Source organism: Mytilus galloprovincialis, chromosome 8 (genome assembly GCF_965363235.1).
Source record: "Mytilus galloprovincialis chromosome 8, xbMytGall1.hap1.1, whole genome shotgun sequence".
Lineage (NCBI taxonomy): Eukaryota > Metazoa > Mollusca > Bivalvia > Mytilida > Mytilidae > Mytilus > Mytilus galloprovincialis.
In genome coordinates this window covers 62,713,472-62,732,340 of record NC_134845.1, presented here as the reverse complement: position 1 = coordinate 62,732,340, position 18,869 = coordinate 62,713,472, and the positions used below count along the sequence as shown (strand labels likewise).

The 18,869-nt window shown below is 30.5% G+C and overlaps 1 protein-coding gene across 1 annotated transcript; it reads left to right on the top strand.

Moving 5' to 3' along the window:
• Nucleotides 1-12,994: 12,994 nt before the first annotated feature.
• Nucleotides 12,995-17,933, top strand: LOC143042349 (uncharacterized). Its single transcript, XM_076214626.1, has 6 exons — nucleotides 12,995-13,130; nucleotides 13,537-13,690; nucleotides 14,671-14,718; nucleotides 15,574-15,758; nucleotides 16,805-16,950; nucleotides 17,566-17,933. Exons 1-5 carry the CDS (start codon nucleotides 13,067-13,069, stop codon nucleotides 16,900-16,902), a joined length of 549 nt encoding a protein of 182 aa, XP_076070741.1. The 5' UTR covers nucleotides 12,995-13,066; the 3' UTR covers nucleotides 16,903-16,950; nucleotides 17,566-17,933.
• The last annotated feature ends 936 nt before the right edge of the window (nucleotides 17,934-18,869 follow it).

Genomic DNA, 18,869 nt, shown 5'->3' with positions numbered 1-18,869 from the left:
TATATAGTTATAGTAATATTGTTTGTTTGTATATATTTCAATTGCAAAATATTGATCAAATAAATAAAAAAGAAAAAAAAATACAAAACAAATACATTGAAGGTTAACATCTAACACAGTGATACATTTGTTATTCACTAGATGATCACAAATTACGCCTTCAACGATGTCAATGACATCCATTGAATATTTGGAGTGTTTACATAATGATGTTGATATGTGATTCCCAAATACAAAACAGGATATTGTAAAGTAAAACCCATAAAAATCATATCATGAGTCAGAATCAGTATTCATGAATACAAAATTCTGCACCCTATTCGAATGTGCTTGTGTTTAGATTGTTTAACATATTTAAACCATTAATCAATCAAGGCACATCTTGTTTAATTTAAAGATAACTCTAGTATCAGGATTTCAACCACAAAGTCAACCGGCAAATCACAGAATTTTGATGAAAAAAGAAGTAAGTTATTTGTGTTATAGGAATTGCCCGTTTACTTAATAATAATTTATATGCATTATCTTGTATGCATTTGAAAACCGTGTATTTCCGAACGAATATGTTATTACATATTCAAAGTTCTCCGTCACGCAGTACAAGGATGCCCTAATTAAACTTTCATGTTCTATGTTCAGTGGACCTTGAAATTAAGGTCAAAACTCTTATCTTGCATCAAAATTAGAAAGATCATTTCAAAGGGAACATGTGTACTAAGTTTCAAGGTGATGGAACACCAAATTCGTCAAAAACTACATTGACAAAAACTTTAACCAAAGAATAAGTAAAAGCCTTTCAAATTGACGATTGAACGAACGGACGGAAAGATGAACAAACAAACGAACGGACGGACGAAAAAATAAACGGACGGACGAAAAAACGAACGGACGCACAAACCAGAAAAAAACATAAAGGCCATAACACCATTTTATATTTATTCTAAAATTTCATTAAAACAAACATATATTTGAGAGGTAACACCAACCAGAGAAATATTGAGGTTAAAAATCGGAATCATTTTCTTTTCTTTCATAATTTAAAGGAACAATTTGAGTGATGTCGAAAACATATATTTATTTTATAATCTGACAAAAAATGGTAATCTGCCTGATAGCAAACATCCAGAAAAAACTAACAGCAATTTATTCAATTGATATCCATTTTAGGTGTAAATGGTATTTTTCTGTACTGTTTGTGTACTGGAGGATTGTTATTGCTGATCGGTGCTTGTTACATCTGTGTCAAATACAACCTGAATTCTTCAAATTGTGATAATATTAATAAAAACAGACGAATAATTAACCCAATACAGCATCCGAATCACACAGTGTCGGATGAAGATCAATATACTGAAATCCAAGAAATAAACGTATAGGGTAATTGACATTGGATGTTTGCGTTTTAAAGTTCAATTTACAAGAAATAAAATCAAAGAATGAGCATCACTTAATAATTTAAATTTCAAACAAATGTTGACATTGATGAAATGTGAAAAAAATACTACATAGTTACGTGAAAATAAAATGATGCTGATTTGTTGTAAAATATTTCATTTTGTTTCATATTGTTCATATGTATACATATTAACCATGTTTAAAAATCTATCATCCAGTTTATGACCATATGATAACAGTTAGTATCGAATAATTAATCTTGCGAATATCGTCATGTCTTATATGCATTTTTTTTCTGATAGCATTAGGTTTAGTTTTTCAAATTTTGGTATGTTTGTTTTCTTGTGGAAGTTAAGATTAAAAAAAACATCCGTTTATTATTTAAACCTGATTAGTATCTAACTCGCTCTATGAGAATTCATTAGCAAAACATGAAATTCGATTATGTTCAGTGTTTATGTAGATAAGAACTATTTCTATGTTATCTGGTTTATGCGTCCGCTCGTTCGGTAGTTCGTTTGGCCGTCTGTTGCGCTTCAAGTTAAAAATTTTGGTCGAGGTAGTTTTTGATAAAGTTGAAGTCCAATCAAAAAGAAACTTAGAAAAAAAATGCATGTTCCGTATGATATGATATTTCTGATTTGAATGCCAAATAAGAGTTTTACCCCATTTTCACGGTCCACTGAACATTAAAAATGATATTGCGGATGGAGTATCCGTGTACTAGGGACACTTTCTTTTTCAAATGTTTCATTTATACCATCTTGAACACGTTCTGTTCAAAATCAACCAAACAATGTGGATCTAAGCTGACAATTTCAAGTTCAAAATATTATTGGAAAAAGATTTGTGAGTGCCAATTTTTTATTGACAATAAAGAAAACACATGATGTTGTTCCTTCTTTATGAACAAGGAATGTTTCTGAATAAACGATATTTTTCACAGTTGTTTCACAGATGATATCGAATATGTTCCTTACGTCGTAACAAAAATCTCCTTCCCATTCATGAATGTGATCATGACTTACCGAATTATACTATTTACCGGATTAGTTAACACATGAGCAATACGACAGGTGCAACATGCAGAGCAGGAACTGCTCACCCTGCCAGAGCACCCGAGATCACCCAAAAATTTGTGTGGGGTTCGTGTTGCTTATTCTTTAGTTTTATATGTTGCGTCATGTGTACTATTGTTTGTCTGTTTGTCTTTTTGTTATTTTTGACATAGCGTTGTCAGTTTATTTTCGATTTATGAGTTTGACTGTCCCTCTGGTATCTTTCATCCCTCTTTTATTATGTTTATATGTATTTTTCTTGTAATTAAGTGCATGAAGTGTTCAAAAGAAAAACAAGTGGGATATTAAAAATCATAAGTTAAAACGCATACAACAACGATCATGGCATAAGATGCCATGAAGATAACTCGCGATTACTCATCATATCTAACTGAAATGTTTCCATGGAATAATCGGTTCCTGGTTTTTGGTGTTGTTCACACATTGTTAACATTATAATGGTATTTGATGCGACTGTCATACGAGTGATATATTTAGTTAGCGACAAAACCAGGTTTGATCTACCATTTTCCAGATGCGGAAATGCCTGTTTTAAGTCAGGTATATCATAGCTGTTTTACATTCGTGTGGTGTGTATGATATTCTAATATTTTCATTTGATAAGGGACTTTGTAAATTGACATTTCCTTGAAGTTCGGTATTTTTGTTATAATTTTACTTTTAGGAATAATCGAAGAAAAACACGGATTGAAAGCACGATTATATGACAGGAACTCGAATATAGTTGATAGAATCATGGTGTCTGCTAAAAGCATTCGAAGGAATAACTTCGTCTTTACAATTTGAAATTCTTAAAATAATACCATTCCTTTTATGTAACGTGTAATGAAGATTAATAAAAATTTAAGCACGGTTTCAAATAGACTGCAAGAAATAAATGTATTACATACATAAATTAGTTTGTCCATTTCATTAAAATATGTACCTTATCACGAAAAAAAAAAAACCAACAGTGTGCGAATAAACAAGAAGATGAATTCAACGTAAGTGGAGGAGGGTTTTTTTCACAATAATTTTACATAACTTATGCAGGTAGTATTTCAATAGTCCTACAATTTTTGTTTAGATCTACTAAATATAAAACAATTAAGGTAGATCGTAATCAAGACATAAAACAGTTTACCGTCGTGATAATACGTATTATATTACAAGTTTGTCTAACGTTAACTGAAAACAGATGAACAAAAGTCTTTAGAGAACTATAAAGGACTAGTTTGTAAAAAATAAAATTGATATATCTTACGATCTAATAAAACATAAATGGCGGTTGTGATCAGATTTTCTTTTAAAATCAAGTATACATTAAAAGTTTACACTTTGTGCTTTACAACTTTTGCAGAGATAAACAAATCGGAAAGCCCTTATGAAATGGTAAAATCCAGGATCAAACACATCAAATAATGGAAAATAACTGTCATCCTCCTGACTTGAAACAGGCACATCTGAACATTTTTAAAGTGGATTTTGAGGTGTCAAGTGTCAAGTGTCTGTCTTTTAGTAGCAGTAGGTAGCTGTCTAGTTTAACTTTTATTATCAATTACACTTAATGAACTATATCATACTTTTTTTTTTAAATGAAACCGTTAAATTCAAGTTAAATAGTAAGTCACATCAATATCAAAATATGTGTACAGTTATTATTTTTAATAATTCATAATCTTTCAAGTGGCGAAAGTGTCTCCACTTAGATCAATTGAAGCGGTGTTTTAAGTTCAACCTTAAACAAAGGGAAAGGCTTTTCACATAAACATAGACAGTAACAACCTTAAATTCAAATTGACGATCAATACTTGTTACTGTCGTTCTATAGTCCAGTTACGATCCTTCGAATTGGCAACATGAACGTGTGTCATGCAAGCGTACAAGATTTTGATTTGGACAAAACATTATTGTTTTTATCTTTATTTTCAAAAAGTGATTAAGGTTTACACGATTGCCCTACCACATATTGATTTCAAAATGTATCGATCAAAATGAAAACCGAGAAAAAGAAAGGGAAAAAAGAATGGGAAAGAAATCGGAAATACAGTAATAATGAAGAGAAAAGTCTTTGACTAAAATAGGGAAAACTCAGATATTTGTTTTTCGTTCAGTATTTTGTAAATACATCAGGCCGTTGTTTTTCACCTAATGAATTATTGTCCGACTTCTTAAGAGCTGTTCAGATAAAACTATCCGTTTCAGATCAAAATTCATCTCCTACATGTCCGACATGTAGTGATGATGCTTTTCAAATAAAAGTAATAAAAAAGTATATTGTTTTTAAAAAAAAAATGGTAAAAGGTATAGAAGGATTTATGTCCTGATTTATTCGCCTTTTTTCTCATCAACCATATGACAAAAAGTTTTAAAAAATTTGCTGAAATCCTAGTAAAATTTAAAACAGAAAGTTGACAGTGAAAGTGAATATGACTATATAACTGAGTGTATAAGTAGCTTCGTTTACATATTTGCTAAGTCATTAACATTGTACGGGGATTTAAGGAAATAACTATCTTAAGGATAACTTATGACAGAAAGTGCGCAATTTCGAAATTTTTCAAATTAGGTATAACATGGACATACTCTGAAGTTGATAAACACGGTTTATTTAATGTACCTAAAGATAAACCGATGGCTTGATCTATCATAACAACTTGATCAAAGGAAACAAAAAAACGTTGGGTACAGAATCATGATAAGAAAGACCTCAATTGACTTATATAGGTTGGGTTTGATTGCTTATCAAAAATTAAATGAATTTCATCAATTCAAAATTGTATTTTTGGACCAAACTATATCGTGCAGAAATATTCACTCTTCCGTTTTAATGTACATACTACAATAGTTCTAACTACTTACACTTAAACTGATACTCAATTATTATACATGTCTAAATTATTTTTACAGATTTACAAATGATGTAGAATAACAAATTGTCAAGTCACATGCATCGGTTCTGCAAACTACAAACACGAATTTTTGTCAAAAAATTAATAACCTTATAAATCATAAATTTAAGCTAACTTACTAGTTGCAGGTACATCCAATAAACCATGTCGTCAGACCACAGACACCACAGACAACTATAAACACAGCGGTGGGTACACAAGTTTTTATTTCATGTCAGTTATTGTAGTATAAGCTTTTGTAAAGGAAAACTAAACACTATTCCATAAACAAATTAAATTTTCATTCAACAAATGACAACAGTTGGAAAACGTTTTCAAAGTAGCTTTTTGCAAATTTAAATTCGACAAACAAGTTTTCATGTATAGGTTTGTTAGTCAGGGTTTAAACATACAAAATGTATCAGATGTAAAAATATCTTAGAAAGTTCAGCTGACTGACTGAATTGTACAATGATTAACAGAATAATGACTGAATATACATATACTGAATAAAGGAGTAGGTCCGGTAAGGACCGATTTTGGCCTCAAATTTCAGGTTCATCTGACGAAAGATTTTGACCACTTTTTAAATACTTAAGTGTCTATTTTATTTGAATTAATTAGTTTATGGGAAAGATTTTAACTGATTTAGTCATTAAAAACGATCCGATTCAAGCTCAAATATGAAAAATCTACCAAATATGCCGAAAAATGTCACTTTTCAGATGGTTTTTGGAAAAAATGGAAGTGGCCGCATCCGTGTTCATCCTCAACCTTTATATATGTTATGTATTATCATCAAATACAACTTACATTTCAATATTAAGGATGAACACGAATGCGGCCACTTTCGTTTTACACGAAAACCGTCTAAAATTTAACTAAAATGCTAGAATTGTGAAGATTTCAGTAATTTAGCATGACTTAATGGTGCTAGTACCGGATATATATGCATTGTATTGTCAAAAACAGCCCATATTTAAGTAGCAGAAGCATTCTACTGTCCAATAAATAACTAAAAGTTTACATTTTAATAATTTTGTAAAACTGTTATATTTTGGGGCCAAAAAGGGGTCTTACTGAATCTACTCCTTAATCTGCATACATAAAAAATATATGAATTCAAAAATACCATTGATTTTTCTATTCGTCTAATACATGTTGATCTATTCTGATATGCATTGTTAAGCTGAACTAAACATACGTGTTAAGATATAATTTAATGGTCTCAGTGAACAGATGTGTATTGGAAATTCCAAAAAAAACTACCTTAATATTTGAATAAGTCTGCAGCGTAAATCTAAACAAAAAAGTTCGTTGATTTGTTCATAGTATTACATGTATATTTTTGGTGTTGGAATATTTTAATTAATTAATCTGCGATGATGTCAGGAGAAATGATAAAAGAGACTGTATTCGTTTGATGTGTTCTCGCTTTTGATTTTTTCCATTTGATTAGGGATTTTCCTTTAAGAATTTCGCTCGGAGTGCAGTAGTTTTGTGATTTTCCTTTTCATTGAAAATTGTTATTTCACATAAGCATTCAATTCCAATAACGACGAAATTAAAAAAAAAACTTTGGGAATAACAAACATCCGAATAGTAGCATAACGGGTGTTTAGCATTCTCACGAGAATCAGAAAACGCTACCCTTCTGGATCATCTCACTCCCTATGTGCACGAACACAGACAGATATAACTAAATAATAAGCGTTGCAAGCTGTCTCTTATATTTTGATTGAATATTGTTTCATTCACAAATCATAATGTTGATTTTGTTGTTTTAGTTGCTGCAAATTTTAACATGTCTGGGTCTTTTTTAGTTGACATCATACCGTACACGTCCAGACATTCCTGATTGATCACGACCGTACATGATCTGACATTGATCATATCCGCTTAAGGTGGCTCGTGGGTACAAAAATTTTAGCAAAAAATTAAACCTCTATTTTTTCATTACAAATTTTATTTATTACACTATTAGTTGTTACTTTATGATATTGTACAAAAAACAACCCAAAAAAATGATTTGGTTTGGCCCCAGATGACTTTAAAAATTGAAAAAGTTCCAAATTATCTCCCTTTGGTGCAAAAATGCCATTTTTTGGCCTTAAATTTGAAATATCTTTTTTAACTCATCGGTGACCTATACTTTTTATTATTGTTTTCAAATAAGCTGTACATAAACTAAATAATTGTAAAATTTAAGCGATTTCTTATATTAGGTTATTTTTTTATTTCGATATTTCCTATTTTTCTCCTATTAGTTCAACAGAAAAAAAGGACATTAACAAAAATGTATGCTTCTTCCAGAGGCAGATTTTAGCTTAAATGAACGGTGACCCCATTTTTTTATTTCATTTTTCTTTTAAGTATATGATAAAGTTCATTCATGAAAAAATATAGCGAAATCCTATATTAGAAAAAAAAATATATTTATACCCAGGAGCCCCCTTAATGTCGACGCTGGCGATAGTTTTACGACTGGCAATTATATTATTACTCCTTTGGTTGTCAATGTACTGTACATATCATGTAAATAGTAATTGAGTGTAAAGTACGATCAAATTTTATATTTAAGGGTCAACTCAGCATATTGTTGTTTACATTGTCTGTACTGTTGTATTGTTTTTAATCTTAATCCTGTGTGTTGTTGGTATGCAGAAAAGAGAAACACCGATCAACATCATCTCAAGATGTGCAAGGAAAACTAGCGATACAGACAAAGGCATCAGTATAACATTTAAAAACGGTGAACATTTGGAAAATTGTGTTAGTGCATATGATAACATAGATGAACACTTCGTATTTTCGAATGTACTTCAGAGTATCAATGTTTAGCAAAAAAGATGTATGTGGATCACATTAATGATTGAAATAAAATCCAATATTTTGATTTAACACACACAGCAGATTAGCATTTGTAAGATGAAATCTTATGTCCGATACGCTTTTGTGGTGTTATTGTTTCCAAAACCGCTCAAAGAACAGACTTTCATGTTGATTGTAATTCATTATTGTTAAGATAATACAACATGTGAAGATGTGAAGATAATAATTATTTAATGCAAATGGCATGAATAGGAAAACGAAAAGAAAAAATAATTCAGGGAAACAACCTATGTGTGTTTTTCAGTGCACAACAAAATTTTCAAGCACTTGATAAACCTAGAAATTGTGATCACGAACAATGTACATATGACAGATCTAAAGTGCATTACATAAGGCATTTGCATGCAAGTTTTACGACTCAACCACGGTTTCTACTTTCTAAAATTTTATTCAATATCAACCTAGTTAATTTAACATTAGTTGAATGCGTGCTATTAACTAACTAATCTGTAATGGAAAGTAAATTAAATCTGCAAGGCCTTTAAATAAAAAAAAATGTATATTAAAAAAGAAAAATACTTCATAACGTACAAACAGAAACACGAAGATCATTATAAACAGCGGAAACAATCCTTATTTAACGAACAGTCGATTGTAAGCCACAGTTCTTATTTGTATTTATTGTTAACATTAACACATGTGTTGTTACAATACTCATTCACTTCCTGGATGAATGTCAAATAAAATACAATTAGCACATGTTGGAACCAAGAGACGACCTATGAGAGTAACCAGGAAATACATATCAATTTAACAACAGTAATTGATACTGTAATGTATCAAACTTTTGGAATCAATGCTATTGCCTATAAATACTCGATCGATTAAAGTGTTTCAAAATGGCTAGTGTTCAGAAAATTTTGCTTTTGTATTAAGCATATTAAGACATGATATCAAGGTATAAACCTTTTGATGCTCTCATATTTTTCAAATATCTAATATAGATAATTGTCATATTAGTTTAATATTCCATAAAAGTATATTAAGAAAACTGACATGGTTGTCTTTTCATAATCTAATAACATTAAGTTTAAAAAGCCATTTTTGAAAATCTTATAAAAACTCTGTTCCCTTTTCATATCTTTGAAAGAAAAGAGTTGACAATAATAAATGAAAATCATTTCTTGCCAAATGTTTAATTGAATATATCTCATAAACAAGGAAACGATCATGTCATTTGTATGTGGTTTTAATTCGTTCCCGTAATTCATTGTTATTGATATACCATATTTTTGAAACAATCTTTAGAAAGGCTTGATATTTTTAAACATAGGTGCGAAAATCCTGAACTCCGGCTGGTGCAACGCTTAAAATGAAGTAAATGTATAATATACTGTTTTGTATCTCCATGCCTTAAGTGGTGTGTGGGCATGTAATGATTACACCTAAAACAATATATCTGATGGCAGTACAGAAGGGAACAACACTAGAAATTTCCACGATAGAGCATTCCTAAAACAATAATGTAACTAGTAAGAAACACGTTAAGAATAAATCGCATGGCTGCAATAGTTTCATAAAACATTTGAAAAATATTATAGTAAGTAAAAAGAAATACAACAAAAATATAGAGGAAAACTGAAAGCGTAAATCAAATGGCAAATAATAATTACATGATTGTTAGAATCTGTTACTTTGTATTATTGGTGCCATTCTAAAACAAGGTGTTTGTTGGTCATTATTTTTATATGAAAAGTAAAAATTCAACTAGCAGTTGTTGGTTAAATTTATTATGCTGATGTTGTTACACTGTTATAAAAGTTATTTGAGTATTTTATTATTTACATCTGATTTATCCTTAAGATGACATTTCACAGTAATTCTTCAAGGTAAAACACACCAAGAAACTTGTTCTTTAGTTTTATATGTTGTGTCAAGTATACTATTGTTTTTCTGTTTGTCTTTTTCATTTTTAGCCATGGCGTTGTCAGTTTATTTTCGATTTATGAGTTTGAATATTCCTCTGGTATCTTTCGTCCCTCTTTTGTTAGCACACATACAACGAATGTAGTGATTTTCGAAAAACTAAGAATGAAAATCGATAAGAGGCACTTTGATTTTATCAAAGACTTAAGCTACTAACTATTACCTGTTTTGACTTAATGATGAATAAGGGTAAAACGTCAAAATATACAATCATAAAATTGCCTAATTTTTATATGGCATTTTTTGTTTGCAGCAGCTGCTACGGAATATATATCTCCCAGGTGATACAGTATTATAGGAAATGCCTTTCCCATCACATGTCAATTTCAGATAGAGGCTAACTACACACAAGAAAGAAAAAACGGAACAGCAGGTCCAGGTCCACGACAGATGCACAAAAATGCTTAAAAAAAGATTGAATTTTTTAAATAATTTTGTTGAAATAACAGTATCATACATAAGCAAAACACGTATACACTAAACATTTTCTATTATTCAAGGTGTTGTTTGAACACTAATCTCGCCAGAAAAGAGATTCGAAAGATACCACAGGACTACATGTATTAGTACCCATGAGTTAAAAGAATAGACTGAGCAACAGAAACTCCATTTAAACAAAACTTTCTAACTGATACATATTTTAGTATAGAGAAACAGGATTTGTTCGTAGTAACTGCTACAATTCTCTTTCAACTACTACGTCTACTATTAGATAAACAGCGTATGCTCATTGTCTTTTCTTGTTTTTTAACTACACTTGCCACTCTTCTTCTTTCCAAAATATATCACAGTGTGTACTGACGTTGGGTGTTATACCTCTGTTCAGTGTTATTATAGTGTAGGAATGACCGTGCATATACATGTTCATCCCACCACATTAATAATCCTGTGATATATTTGCATTGGTTTGTGTATGCAATTTTTGCTTTGTGTATTGGTTATGCACAAGTTCTGTTCTGTATTGCATATAAATGATTTAATTTTCCTCATAGACTATTTTCTCTTCTTCTATATTGCATGAATTTGTATTTTTCCATAGAACATAGGTCCGTGATAAAAATTATCATTAAAGAAAACACAGTCGTACGCTTATGTGAAATCACGTTTGAGTATTATACTCTTTCTTATTCTCGTTTAAATTCACTTACATACTTACATTACCAAGAACCTTTACAATTGAACTTTCTTGAGAAATCAAATTGTGATTTATGAAGGTAGGTTAATTGATGCAACTCTCATATAAGTGAGAGGATTAGCGCTATAAAACCAGGTTCAATTAACCATTTTCTACATTTGAAAATGCCTGTTCCAAGTCAGGAGTATGACAGTTGTTGCCCATTCGTTTGATGAGTTAAATCATTTGATTTTACTGTTTGCTAAGGGACTTTAGTTTTGAATTTTCCTCGGAGATCAGTATTTTTGTGATTCTATAGTATTGCTCTTTTTTTTATCATTGCACTAAAGAATACTAGTTGTTGGGGTAAACATTATTTTTAAAACACAAATAAAAATTCCAAATTTAAATTTCCTGTTCTCATGATATTCTTCTAGACCATTCATACATGTCATAATTAACCTCAAGTTCACTTCCTGAATAAAAAACGAATAATTTTACATTGACAATCCTTACACTTCCTGGTTGCATACAATATGCGAAGTTGTAGTAATGTTATATGAAAACAATAATACGGATGATGACGTAGTTTTTAATTTTACGTTTTGTATTAGTATGAAGGGTACGTCGATAGTGAAAACACATCTAAGTTGTTTATGAGGTGACAAAGGGACTACATAAGGAAGTAGAAAGCACTTGTTGGAATACCGAGCTCTAGTTATACTTTTTATTTAATGGGGGTAACTACAAACCGAATACGTTAATACGACACCTATTCATAAGATGATTTTGTGACATTTACCTTTATCGAAAGGATAATAACAAATAAAGAAAAAGACGCGTAATACATCTTGTGTTGACATGAATATAAATTATATGGTCATTTTTTTATATAAATTAACTGTTTACAAAAGTATGAATTATTCGAAATACTTAGGATTTTCGTATCCCGGCATAGCTAACCTTAGCCGTATTGGCACAACTTTTTTTTTTTAGGAATTTTGGGTTTGGGTCATTTATGCTCTACAACTTTGTATTTGTTTGGCCTTCTAACCATTTTGATCTGAGCGTAACTGATGAGTATGCACGTGTTTAATGTTGAATTTGTAAACAATGGGATTAAGTATTTATCTACAATTAAAAAAAAAACAGATGATTAAGGGTTGCTTTGTTTAAAATGCTAATAATGATCAAACATGGTTATTCTTTTTACAAAACATGTAAGAAGATGTGTTATGAATTCCATTGAGACACCGCTCTATTCAAGTCACAATTTGTAAAAGTAAACCATTATAGGTCAAATAACGGTATCCAAAACGAAGCTAAGACTCACACCGGACATTAAGCTATAAAGTGAACCAAAAGTGTTTTTGTTTTGCATAGTTTGCAAGCCATTAAAGAGGATGATAATCAAGGGTATTATAAATACGACTAAAATGGATAAAAACCCAGCAAAATGAAGAAAAAAAAAGATTAAAAAAAAAAATACGGATCGGTTACCTGACAACACTTTTATTTACCAAACAAACTTCAACTTACATTTACTTGATTTTTTTATATGTTTAAGTTGAGATCCGAATAACACTCCTATAAGCCTAATATACATGATAAATAGGTGCGTGCAAATACTATTATGCTAAAATTTAATTAACAAACAAGTAAAACGTGAATACTTAGACGCAGTACTTGAGTCAATGCACTCGTCAATATTGATATCCAATTGCAACATTTGTCACGTACGAATCACAGTCGATTAATACGAAGATCATTTTTTTAAAAACACTTTCACAATGGAGCAGTACAAATTAATCTTAGGATGTTTCTTAATTTGTGCCTTATTTTATGGTTTGAAATGTAGGTATATTGTATTAACTTAAGAAATCAAAATGTGCTTCAGAAATAATTCTTGTCTAAAACCAGTGTTTAAAAAAAAATGCATATTAAAGTGTTTCAATACATAATTTAGAAAACAAATGGAACTATTTAATATAATCAGCAACATGAAAGACAGGTTTTTATGCATGTTGTAGTATCATGAAATATTTGTCGACTTATTTGTAAAAACTACATCTTGTTTTGGGTAATCTATGTATTTCTCGCTGCAATGTTTTTACACTCATGTGGCTTAATGCAAACACAAATCAATCATTCATATTTCTCTCAGTATTACTATTATTTTACTATCAGTTTATTGCACGAATATTGGTAAATCGTCAATCTACCAACAGCAACCTATTATTTTGTGTTTTATTTTCATTAGGTGAAGAATGTAAAAGAGATGATCTTTATTCTTACCACTGTGAGGGTTTTTGCAATGGTTCACTTACAGTCTTCTGTGATAAGTGTTGTAAATTAAATGGTACTTGGCACTGTGTAGTAAGCACCAGATATCATCAATGCGAAACTTCGCCAAGGTATAAAATAAAATTAAAAAAAAGAGTACTTGAATAAAAACTTGAACTATAAATATATTTTCACTTGACTCAAAATTAGACTTTGGGACAGTACAATGCAAAACATGTATAATTGATGTGACGGCGGTTAAACTAGTTTGTATGCGCCGACCCTCCCGTTACCATGGACAGGGGTGTAATAACACAACATAATAAAAACAATAAAAAACAATTTTACCTATTTGATCGGTAGTAAGCACCAGATATCATCAATGCGAAACTTCGCCAAGGTATGAAATAAAATTAAAAAAAGAGTACTTGAATAAAAACTTGAACTATAAATATATTTTCACTTGACTCAAAATTAGACTTTGGGACAGTACAATGCAAAACATGTATAATTGATGTGACGGCGGTTAAACTAGTTTGTATGCGCCGACCCTCCCGTTACCATGGACAGGGGTGTAATAACACAACATAATAAAAACAATAAAAAACAATTTTACCTATTTGATCGGTTCGTATCAGAAATATATTAAACAAAAACATATACTAGGCGCGAAAGACAACTTGAGCACATTGAGAACATCCCACCCTTAAAAAAGCAGTGAGTACAGTTCTGCATTCGGATTCAGTATATAAACTGTTGAAAGTTGAAGTTGGTTTACATATTTCCCTTTTCCTGTGCATGTCCTGCACATTTATTTTGTTTACGTTTTTAATGATTATTTAATGATTCGTAATTTTATCTATAATACTATAATCGTTAAATTTGAATTCAAATTATTAGAAAATGTGAGTTTGAAAGGTTTTAAAATTTTGTAGTAATTTTTTGACATTTAAGAAAACAAGAATACGTTTCCCCGCGTCGTTCTTAACTTTTCATCTTGATGTTCAACTTTTCCAGTGACTGTCTAATACATGTACTGCAATTGTACAAAATAACAAAAAAAAATGTATTCGTACAAACTGAGGATTGCTAATATTTGTTTCTTTTTTAGAACCACTACTACACGTGCCTCGATTTCAGAAAAGACTAAAGCCAGTGGGTGAGTTTTATATTATATTAGATCGCATTGTGAAATAAACGTTGTATAATGATATCATAATATTTGATTGTTTATCTGGTTTAGAATATTAAAATAAAATAAAACTTTATGATATTTGGTTTAGACTAATATCTATGACAAAGAGTAATAGACATGGTAAATATCTAACTATTTTGGTTTGAATGTCACTGATATGTCTTTTGTAGACGAAATGCGCGTCTTGCGTATCAAATTATAAGCCCTGTACCTAAAACTATTCATTAGGCACGTCTATATGCTGAAAAAACTGTATTGTCTTTTGGAAAACAAACTCAATAAGGATAATTCAAAACAACAATTTAAAAAATCGAGTTTGTTTTTGGGAACATTCCAATAGACAAAACTAACAACAAAATGAAACCAGATTAACAATCAAAGACAAACAGCAAAGATCAACATCTTGTCTGAATGTTTTTGAGGCATGTGAAGGGGCATCTGTAGAACACGATGGTTTTCAACGCATTACAATTGATATAGCAAATAATTATGAGAGTAACATGCCATAACATACAAATGATTTTCGTCTAACATGTCTAATGTAAACATTTTATCTTTTTGTAATTTTTTTTAATTGAAGGTGGCAAACCAGGGTTATATTTTAAATTTGAAATTATATTTGTGTTGTTATTATGTGTTCCTTTATCGCAATTTATATTTGTTCTGTAAATTTTGACATCTTTCAAATGTGTTTTCAACTACTGTACAGCATTGCATATAATTAAACATTTTATTTTAAAAACAGCATTTAAAAAAATGTTTGCTGACTTGTATATAAGGAATAGCTATTGATTACGCCAACATTGCCATTTATTTTAGAACATTATCAACTGGAGCGGGAATTGGACTCGGTGCAGTATTAGTCGTTATTGTTATATTTGTAATCCTGTATGTATTGAAAAGACGTATGCGCCTAAGTTTGCCACACAATAACCCAGGAACTAACAAAGGCGTTGTTCAACATTTACAACAACCGACTCGAAATCACATTATGTTCATTAGCGGTAAGCTAAATTGTTATTAATTGTTGTTTTGACTAACTTGGTTAAATCAAGGAATATATGCGATGATTTTTTTATTCTTAAATAATTATTGTGATTTGCTCAGATATGATTTCGATTTTTTTTTTAAAGTTAGGATATCATGCACTTTGTGTTTTTAGAAATTATACAGAATTTATAAAGACGGATATACACCATCCGTTCAACAGATAACTACGCACATGTGAGAATAACTTAGCAACACTCAAACCGTACTTACATCCTTCTTTCGTCTATGGTTACACATTAACATATAATAACTAATATAAACTTTCTATGAGCAATGCTACGGATTCCGACCTTCATAGGAGCATGCTCTGCTTTTCACCAATGAGCTCCTTACTACATGGTCACTATTTTAAAATAGAAGTCCCATTTGTCCTTAGATTGTCAACAACCTGAAACAACCATTCAATAAAATTTGCTTAAAAAACAACACATACGTCAATATAGTATTAACATTCTTAATTTCAATTATCAAACCCTAACAATCATATATGTAACATTAAGAATGGAGATTGGGGACGTGTCAAAATGATTACAACCCGATTAAAGAGCAAAAAACAGAACAACGTCATCGATAGGTATTGAACACAGGAAACAAATCCCGCATCCAGATGCGGACTTCAGCTGTACTCTTTGTAACAGATATATGTTTGGGTTAAGCGCAATTTTCGCAAATATAAAAACATCGCAATAATTTCTGAATTTAAAATAAGTGGTATACTACATTTGTCTCGGTAAGAATAATTGACCTAGCTTGTTTACTTAAATTAGCTTTTGATCAATTCGCATAAGGGGTCGATATCATTTCTATAATCAAATACGGTATATCCTTAATTAAATTATTTCCAGGTTTTGTGTATTCAATCCGCCAATATCAATACATGAATGCGATTTGACTGTCAAAATACATCTCGCTTACACATGTAGCATATCAAATGTTTTCTTTTAAATTTTAAATGGCTGAATTTGAATACAAGGCTGTATAATAATTTATTTTTTTGTAGGATCGGAGGGGAAGAATGTTATTATTGCTTCTACAAGTCTGTCTTATGCTCAACAATCTGCGCATAACTTGCCACCAACGTATCCAAATGTCCAATAGCCGATGCATACTGTATTGCAGAAAAGGACTACACACATTACCATTTTTGTAAGTTTTTTCAACTACATTTATTACAATTGATGAAACATTATTTGTTGTTTTAAATGTTAATACAGTTTTCGTCATATATGTATGGGCACTGGGCACACATGTGAGCGTATCTAGAAATCTATGTATTTTCGTTGATACTTTCTTTCATGGCATTGTCTAATTTTCATTACAAGCCTATGCAATGTGTGTGTTACGTTCAATATTGAAATTCGTTGTTCATCTACGCTTACATGTATGATATCCACAACAATTAGTTAGTACAGTTGATGTTTTAAAAATTGGCAAATTACACATGTTACAAAAAGCAAATCGTCAGTTGAATGAGATTTTTAATCGAAAAGACGTTTCTCGAAATTACTCCCAAATTACAGAATCTCTTAAACTGCAATGATTAAACAAAACCGGAAAAAGTCAAATCAAAATTTAAAATGGAAAAAGAAACATTCTGAATTATTATCAAACATTTAAATGCTCAAGAACAAAGCAATTAAACCAACAGAAAGTAGAACTTACAAAATTGGTACATACAGTATTACTGATAGTAGCTACATTTGTAATATGTAGTCCTTTATACATTTAAAACTGAATCATATGGGTTTTTTTTCCTTTCAGGATACTATTTACACATATTGATGAGTTTCTACAGACTATTGATGGCTTGATTGACAAGATTTTGAATACTACTACCAAAAGAAGCACAGACATACTCGTACAATTGTGCAATGTCTAGAAGTCAACAAAAATGTTATCTATTCATATTAATTAAACCTGTTAATCAGGTAAACACACATGCTGATCATGGTACTGATTTTTTTAAACATCCCATATTGTTTGTTTTGTTTTGTTTTGTTTTGTTTTGTTTTTGTTATCCTTCCATTCCATTAGTGTTTTAATGTGTTATGTGGTCATTGCAAATCATACTAAAAACCACTTTGTTTTAACATTCCTTAATAAATTGTCTTTGTTCAATTCACATAAAATACGTTTTTATTGAATAGCATGAATAATGTATATCCATACTACCGTTGTTCGTTGATGTTTTTAAAAATATGTGGTTGACAAAATTGTCAACCTCTAGGTTGCACTTTGTAAATACAGCTGTTTCTCAAAACACGCCTCTTTCGGGGAGATCTTGAATATTTATAAAAAAAATAAGTTTGTTTCCCAGTTATGCTCTCTGTGTCCAATCTCATAGATACATAACTTGGGAATGTAACCAGTAAATAAACATGTGCATATTGTTTACATTGAAATATGTGGTAACTTTTCATTCGAGGTAGGGGTAGTAAAGAAAATTAGTGTTAGTTTAAACTTTGAGAAGTGCAGGGCATATAAACGTTGTAAATATGCCACACAGCCTTATATTTTGACCTTTGAAAAACATTGTGGTGCATATGAACTTTCAATTCTAGGATAAGATATTTTTCAAAACTTCATAGTAAAAGTGGTATAATTTTAGCCGTAAAAGGAGTTCCTATGGGAAATTGTATTGACAATATTTACAAAAATGCAACCTATATAGGGGAAAAAGAGGAACATTAAAAATTTAACCAAATTTGCTTTATTTCACAGATGTTAAAAAAATTAACTGAAATATGAAGTTTTATAAATATTTAATGAAGATTGGTAGATTCCTGGGCCTTAAATATGATGACTCAGCATACATTCACAGTTTACAGTAGACATCGTTTTCTTAAAGTCCTGGATACAAAATATTTCATAATATTTTCATATTTGTAAATTAAATTGTTAAGAAGTGCTTATATTTACTCTTCGAAGTCATTGAAACACATAGATCATTCGTAAATATTATGTATGGGGTATTTGTGTCCTTTCAATAACACAAAAGGAAACCGCAACACCTAAATCTGCTTTTTGTCACCACGGCATGATAAATACAAGCTAAAAAACAAAAA